General features: G+C 41.6%; 1 protein-coding gene across 1 annotated transcript; it reads left to right on the top strand.

The window, feature by feature from the left end:
- The first annotated feature begins 229 nt into the window (after window positions 1-229).
- Window positions 230-8,292, top strand: LOC109764918 (general transcription and DNA repair factor IIH helicase/translocase subunit XPB1). The gene is made up of 19 exons (XM_020323699.4): window positions 230-354; window positions 435-551; window positions 662-830; window positions 1,731-1,953; window positions 2,044-2,100; window positions 2,365-2,490; window positions 2,572-2,652; window positions 4,068-4,155; window positions 4,844-5,181; window positions 5,281-5,356; window positions 5,444-5,637; window positions 6,007-6,170; window positions 6,244-6,316; window positions 6,408-6,521; window positions 7,036-7,116; window positions 7,254-7,313; window positions 7,394-7,477; window positions 7,563-7,705; window positions 7,812-8,292. Exons 1-19 carry the CDS (start codon window positions 339-341, stop codon window positions 7,885-7,887), a joined length of 2,280 nt encoding a protein of 759 aa, XP_020179288.1. The 5' UTR covers window positions 230-338; the 3' UTR covers window positions 7,888-8,292.
- The last annotated feature ends 204 nt before the right edge of the window (window positions 8,293-8,496 follow it).

Below are 8,496 nucleotides of genomic sequence, written 5' to 3'. Positions count from 1 at the left end.
CAGCGATCGAGCGGCCGCTAGCGAGCGAGCGTGCGGTAGCCAGCGAAACATTGCTGGGCCAGGCCCATGCAATCGAGAAGCACGCCAGGAGTATGTCGGTATTGCTTTTTTTTCTTTTTGGAGAAACGTATGTCGGTTTTGCTTGGGCTACTAACTTGATCAGAGCCTTTCCAGATGGCAACCAAAGCTTGGGCCAGGCCCACAACGGCTCTTATATTTGCCCAAGCCCCATAGCACATTCCGTAGGTGTACCCGTCCCCGACTTTCTCCGTCTTCCTCGACTCGACTCGATTCGATTCGTCCGTGCACCGACCTCTACCGCGTCCTCGCTCCCAGCCATGGCCGGCGGCGATGGTGAGGCGGCAACCCTAAATCTCACCAGTATCCTCCTCTATCTCACTCTCCGTGATACCCTACCACTCTCTCCCCTGCAGGCGACCGCGCCCGCGCGCCGAAGCGGTACAAGTCCTCGGCGCCATCGAAGGCGGCTCTGGTGGACGAGACCGCCGAGATGAACTACGCCGACGACTTCGACGACGATGCCCGCGACGGTACGACGCGCATGATTCCCCCCCAAATCCGCCAAACTTTCGCGAATCAGCGTGTTTCCTGCCATTTAATTGATTGGGGATTTCGGGGGTGGAACTTTGATTCGTTCCAGGGGATAACGAGGTGAAGAAGAGGGACTTCACCAAGCTGGAGCTCAAGCTGGATCACGTGAACCGGCCGCTGTGGGCGTGCGCAGACGGCCGCATCTTCCTCGAGACCTTCTCCCCTCTCTACAAGCAGGCCTACGATTTCCTCATCGCCATCGCCGAACCTGTATGCAGGTCCATTCAATCACCCCTTCCTCCAAATCCCAGCCAACCGCATATCTTGTTTTGTACTAGCCATGGTTGTATCCAACGAGTGGAACCTTACCCAACTTTTACCAGTTTTCCCAGACAGTTAGCATGGAGTGGTAGTAGGAAGATCATATTCTGGTAGGCCGAGTTAGCCTTAATTTCGCCATGCTTAGTAAGGTTATATGCAGTGTATAGGTCTGGTGCGGCACTGCATCATTCGTTTCGTCTGATTCAAAAGGATTCTTTAATGGGACCTGCTTTTTGGGGATCTTGCTACTGCCTTGTGAATTTAATGGCTATATATGCTAGTGTTGGAGAAGACTCGGTTTGATCTCCTGTGATTCATGGAAAGAATTTGGTAGGAATAGGTTGGTTTGGGTCCTGTTGTTTTGGTTTCGGAAACTAATGCCACTTAATGTAATTAACCATGAATTTCTTGCAGTAGTATCATTTCGAGGGATTTAATGCCCCACTTGGTTATCTAGAAAGGAGAATAACTTGACTTGCATAACATGCTGAGTACGAGTTCAAAAGAAATGAACTATAATGCTTGTCCTAGTTGCCTTGGAAAACAATTATAGGATTGGGTCTGGAGTCGGGATGTTTGGATCATGCATGCTGTGTTAAAGAGATAATAGACTATTACTTCCTGACTCCTGAGTGTTGCTTAGTGCACGGAACAGCAATGGATTTAAGTTAATATGCAATTGAACCTGACCTAAAAGGATGCCGGTACTTCATAATGGAAGATGTAGTTAAATGGGTCAACCCCCCCCCCCCCCCCCCTCTAAACATCCAAACTCTACTCCGGTTAATGTCTGGAACATATGCATTGTGCAAAACGTGTGGGATATTTGAAACTTACATCTCACTTTGGTGGTGCAGGCCAGAATCTATGCATGAATACAATCTAACGCCACACTCGTTGTATGCCGCGGTCTCAGTTGGACTTGAGACAACCACTATCATTAGTGTCTTGAGTAAGCTCTCCAAGACTAAGTTGCCCCATGAGATAATTGATTTCATCCATGGGTCAACTGCGAATTATGGCAAAGTAAAGCTTGTTCTGAAGAAAAATCAATATTTTGTGGAGTCGCCGTTCCCTGAGGTTGTATCATTCTTCCTGCAACTAAATAATTTTGATTACTCTGTCACTCGTTATGTACTTATTTATTTGAGCTGTGATGCCTGTGTCCAGGTTTTGAAGACCCTCCTGAACGATGACGTAATTTCAAAAGCACGAAAAGCTCCCGAGGTTAATGTTTTGTTCTCTTCACTTTCATACAATTTGCGTGGAACACAGTTAGTGTCTGTTAGAACAGAACTTTGTATCATATGGAGGTGCTTATCCATACCATCCATGTGCATTATCTCCTTCCCTAATAATTATTTCATTTGACTGGCATCATTATCACCTCCATTATTTTTCTCAACTGCTGGTATAGGTCTTCATACCGGCCATTTTGAACTAGTTGTTTGCTATGCCTCATTATCCGAATCCATTTATGTGTCTCTTCAGGACTGCCTCGCTGTTAGCAGAACAGCTGGGGAAATAGCTAGTGGACATGATTTGTTAGATGAAATGCAATTGGCTGCTGCAACTGAAGAGAAGGAAACACATTCTTTCGAAATTGATTCCGCTCAGGTATTATGTCGCTTCAAGCAGAAGCTTTGGCAGCTTCAGTTGTGGAGACTGGTGTTTAATACTTTGATCCATCATATTCAGGTTGAGAACGTAAAGCAACGGTGCTTACCAAATGCACTGAACTTTCCCATGCTAGAGGAGTATGATTTTAGAAATGACACAGTAAGTACTTTCCACATGAAGAAACAACTATATTTATCAGATCTAGGATGGTGGTTTGACCAAGAAAAACTACGCTTTGATCCTTGATGCATCAGCTGGACTGAGATTTTTTTCATGCATTTAAACCGTGTTAAATAAGATAAAACCAGATTGAGCTGGTCAGTTTTGCTGTGAGATGGTGATGTTGAAACGAACCAGCCCAAAATGGCCTTGTGCTGGAAGCAATTTCTTACCTTGTGGTTCATTGAATTCAAAACAACTACGTTTGTATACAAGTAGGGCCTACCAGCTGAATTGGTTAGCTACTTTGCTAGTCATTTGCTACATTTAATGCAGACTTCATAAGAAAGAACCAGTGTGAAGGTAATAACAGAGCTTAGGTATTGCACAATATCATCTCATAATATTGTACTCCCTCCGTTCCTAAATATAAGTCTTTGGAGAGATTCCACTATGAACCACATACGGATGCATGTAGATGCATTTTAGAGTATAGATTCATCCATTTTGCTCCGTATGTAGTCCATAGTGGAATCTCTACAAAGACTTATATTTAGGAATGGAGGGAATAGTATGTAATGTGTCATACTGACATAACTGATTCAGATATGCATGTGTAAATCAGAAGTGTTAAGTTTATATTGATACATCTCATAGTTTGATTTTTCTTACTACCTCCGATCCAAAAAGTGCCATGGCTTATTGAACTAAAGCCACGACTCTTTTTTGGACCAGTGGGAGTAACATTTAGGCTGCGTTTGGTTTCTCTCGGCTCGTTTAACTCCGCTCCGGGAGTGGACCAGACTTTAGCTTAATTTTATGGAGCTGCCAAAACCCAGCTCCCCAACTCCGCGGAGCGGGCAAGTTCCGAACAGGGCCTTAGTTAAGCTGTTGACCCAAGTCCTCACTGTATTGATGATCGGGCAGCAACTGCCAACTGGTGCATGTTGCTACTTATTTGATCCTCATTGTATACATCTGAAAGTTAAAACCATTCAATGATGTAAAATTGATACAGGCCGCTCTTTTGGTATCTGCACATTGAAGGCCCAACACAACTGAGTAGCACACGCACCATGGGAAATAAATTTAAGCCCTTCCATTCAGTCATGATCTTTTGGTACATTAAGAACACTGTCATAATACATAAACCCCCAATTGTTTAAATTCATGAAGAAGACAGGCGCTTTGTATGTCCATCTATCAAGTGTTATCTCTAGCTGAACAAACCATGTAGACAATTCTTTGCTATTTCCTGTTGAGATTTGAGACCCATAGTATTCTCAACCCATTGTACTTGTCACAGGAATAAGCAATTTACATTTTTTTTTCACCTTCGCAGTTGCTTTCTAGCATGACATATGATGAAGCATTCACTACAAGATTTAGAATTGAGACATTTAATTTTACTGTAGGTAAACCCAGATTTGGATATGGAATTAAAACCTCAAGCACGGCCAAGGCCATATCAAGAAAAGAGCCTCAGTAAGATGTTTGGGAATGGTAAGTTCATGATGCAAATATACAGGAATAACTGCATATACTCGTTCATACCCAGTAAACAGATGCATGCAATACTCGTTCATAGTTGCTATCCTTAGCCTATTAGTGATATTGAGATTTTGAGAGTTAGAGCTGAAATCAGGATCTCATCTCTATTAGTTGGTTTGGTTGTACTGGATTGTTAGAAAGAGTTTTGGGTCCCAATGATAAATTCAAGTCAATCCTGCAAGTTACATGCTGTTGTGACTAATGAGATCTAATTGGACGCCATCTCCTTCGTGCAAGAGTTATAATGGCCTTTAGAAGTTTAGGCATGATAGCTTAAGTAACTGGGTCTTCAAATCAAGCATATTGTTGCCGGTCTTACCAGATGACGTTTTTGCTGATTGGCCACCAGATTCGAGAACAAATATATATAAGTTGCTCAATGTCACATGGCCTGCTTGACTCGATCTGATTTTAATAATGAGAAGATGCATTTTAAGCATAGGAACTAGTAAAGTTCGGGACACCTTACTAAGAAGACAGGAAACTAGGAATGTTAGGGGGCAATCTCACTGCTCTCGGCGTTAGCTAGAAAATTTACTCCCTAGCTTCATTTGTTAATTCTTAGTTTTGGAACTCAATAATCTGCTGAGTATGTGTGCTTCTTCTCCTTTGCTGAACAAATTTTCCCATCATTTTGCAGGCAGAGCAAGGTCAGGCATTATTGTGCTACCTTGTGGTGCTGGAAAATCCTTGGTCGGTGTATCCGCAGCATGTCGTATTAAGAAGAGCTGTCTATGCTTGGCCACAAATGCTGTGTCTGTTGATCAATGGGCATTCCAGTTCAAGCTTTGGTCAACTATAAGAGATGAACATATCAGCAGGTTTACGTCTGATAACAAAGAGAAATTTCGAGGGATGGCTGGTGTTGTTGTGACTACATATAACATGGTGGCATTTGGGGGCAAACGATCCGAAGATTCGGAGAAGATTATTGAAGAAATCCGGAATAGGGAGTGGGGTTTGCTGCTTATGGATGAGGTGAGATCTCCATTCTTTGATAAGTTAGGCTTGCGAATTTCATTAGCACATGAAAGATCATAATAGTGTACATGCCCATTTTCTTATTTGTGTTTGCAGGTTCACGTTGTCCCTGCACATATGTTCAGAAAGGTCATCAGCATTACCAAGTCTCACTGCAAGCTTGGTCTTACTGGTCTGTTTTCATCATATTATAGTCTGTGTTATTTTGACTGCTCGCTTATCATATTATTATAAATTACTTCAATTCTTACAATTGCAGCTACCCTTGTGAGAGAGGATGAACGTATCACAGATCTAAATTTTCTAATTGGACCAAAGCTGTATGAAGCAAATTGGTTGGATTTAGTGAAAGGTGGATTTATTGCAAATGTGCAATGTGCAGAAGTATGGTGTCCCATGACCAAAGAGTTCTTTGCTGAGTATTTGAAAAAGGAAAATTCAAAAAAGAAGCAGGTGAATCTTCATTGAAGTTTCTCATCTGTCCGTGCAGATTCAACTTCTGAACCTTTTTGAAACACAAATGTTCGAGCTTCCGTTATTGCTTTTGGTGGTACCTTATTTTTTTACATTTATGCAATGATCACTTTGATTTGTTAACATGTTGACTTTTTGTTAAGTTATGTCATCTTAATTCCTGACATGAAAGTATTCTTCTTCGCCCTTGGGGGGCATGTGATAAAATTGGAACGATACACTTCTTGACTTAAGTCATATATAAACTTATGAATATTTATTCGCATGCTTGTCTCTGAACTCCATTTGCATTCCTCAGATTTGTTCATTCGTATTGATGTTTGCATTATATTGGCTCGTGTCTACCAGGTACTCTATGTGATGAATCCAAACAAGTTCAGGGCTTGTGAGTTTCTAATTCGATTCCATGAGCAACAACGCGGGGATAAGATCATTGTATTTGCTGATAATTTATTTGCACTAACTGCATACGCAATGAAGCTCCGTAAACCAATGATTTATGGTGCCACAAGGTAACCTCTCATCTTAGATGATTCTACTTATGCGCCATAAGTTATATACTTATCTTGGCTTCGCATCTCGCAGCCATGCGGAGAGGACAAGAATTTTGTATCAATTCAAAAACAGCCCAGAAGTCAACACTGTTTTCCTCTCTAAGGTGTGCTTATTTTAATTTCGCAATCCTGTTTATTTGTTCTGAAACCGCCCTCATAGGTAATCTTAACATCATCTCTGCTATTAATGCATAGGTGGGTGATAACTCCATTGATATCCCAGAGGCAAATGTAATCATACAAATATCGTCTCATGCTGGTTCCCGGCGTCAAGAAGCTCAACGGCTGGGACGTATTCTCAGGGCAAAGGTAACATCGATTGAAGCTTGCGGTTGCTGCATGCAGCGTAATAAACAAACCAGTTGCAATTGCTGTGTTGCTTCTCTTGATATTCAAAATTTAGCGTGGATTTCTTTATGTTCCGGATACATTGATAATTTGCATGTATATTCTGAAATTGAGTTTTCCATTAAAAAAAGACCGAAAATGAGTTGGTATAAAGAACAAAAATCTTGAATCAAAATTGATTATGCAAAAGGAAACAACTTTATTTTCTATATAGCTTGCTTTTCAAACTTCCCAGGATGGTTTATTTGAATCTGTGACGTCTGTATGTGGTAATTTGTTTCTAGATGGTGTAAGTAAATTATCATTACTCCAACTCTGACTTTTGAGGCGGTCATGCAAGGGATTTCAATAATCTGGATGTGAGTTATGCCAGTGATGTGGCCAATCAGATGGGCAGAAGTGATCTATAATTGTTAGTGATACAATGTTCTCTATGGCATTGCCACTGAATCTGTTTTAACTACTGTGGCTGCAGGGTAAGCATCAAGATAGGATGGCAGGTGGAAAAGAAGAATACAATGCCTTTTTCTATTCTCTTGTATCAACTGACACACAGGTGTGTCTCACTAATGTTTACTGCATTAGTTTTTCATTTGACTTTATTCCATTTCTTGATATTCTTGAAATGGCGAATGCCGAAACCATGCATGTGGAATTTAGATCAACTTTAGCATGACATGTTTTTTTATGCAGGAAATGTATTACTCAACCAAAAGGCAACAATTTCTTATCGATCAGGGATATAGTTTCAAGGTTTATTCCCAAGCATTTCTCTATATATTGCGAATCTCTTTGACACTTCGGGTTTAGTGATAAAAAATATATATTTCCAGGTGATCACTAGCTTGCCGCCACCTGAAGAAGGACCTAACCTGAGTTTTCACACGCTCGATGAACAGCTTGACCTTTTAGGCAAAGTGTGTGTTTTCTATACCCATTGTTCGTCAGTTTCTTGCTGTCTGTACCTGACTGCAATTTCTTTCTGCGCTACTTGAAAAACAGGTGTTGAGCGCAGGGGATGACATGATTGGTGTTGAGCACTTGGAAGAGGATTCTGATGGCAAGGCTCTCCTGAAGGCTCGGCGCTCTGCTGGATTGATGAGCGCATTTTCTGGAGCGGGTGGAATGGTCTACATGGAGTACAAGTGCTGCCTCTCTCCACTTCCATTTTACTTTCGTCTCTATGCTGCGATTCCATTGCAGTAGTTCGTTTGCTGAATGCTTACATGTGAGTCTTACCTTCTCATCCAGCACTGGAAAGGGCAAGGGAGCCAAGAAGAAGGACCCGGCTAAGAGGCATACGCTGTTTAAGAAACGCTATACATAGAGTTCTGCTGCATGTCATTTGCAACGAAGCCAGGAACCTATAGGGTGTGATTTGCTTTGCTGGGACATGGTATGGTTCAAGGGGCCCTTTTCATTGGACATAAAGCGCGTGATCCACAAGTCGTCGTCGTTAGTGAGTACTACCAGGAAGGGAGCAGTTTTGGTCTCTGCTGCTTCGTTCTGGTCATCTCCAGTTCCGTAACAGAAGGGTCAATTTTCGAGCTTATGAGGAGAACGAGGACATTTATCTTTCATGGAAATGTAAATATTTGTGCAAGTGCCTGTATAACCAAAATCCACATTGCGAAGCATGTGATGAACATATTGTTTCATTGTATACAATTGTGACTCACGGTTGCTCTACCAGTTAAACAATCTGGAAAAGTACCAATTCTTCCTCCATTTACTCCCACCGTCCCATAATATAAGATCGTTTTTCAAGCTATGTTAGTTTTCAAACGATCTTATAGGGAGGGAGCATGTGTTTTCAAACGGGTTGGCTCAATTCGTTGTTGTTGAAACAATGTTTGCAGTTTCCTCATTTTTTGGTCATTATAAACTTTATTTATATGATGGCCCAAGTCGACATACGATCTCTTTCATTTGAGTT

Source organism: Aegilops tauschii, chromosome 3 (assembly GCF_002575655.3).
Source record: "Aegilops tauschii subsp. strangulata cultivar AL8/78 chromosome 3, Aet v6.0, whole genome shotgun sequence".
Classification (NCBI taxonomy): Eukaryota; Viridiplantae; Streptophyta; class Magnoliopsida; order Poales; family Poaceae; genus Aegilops; species Aegilops tauschii.
Note: the sequence above shows the minus strand (reverse complement) of the source record. Positions and strands in the feature narration are given on the sequence as shown.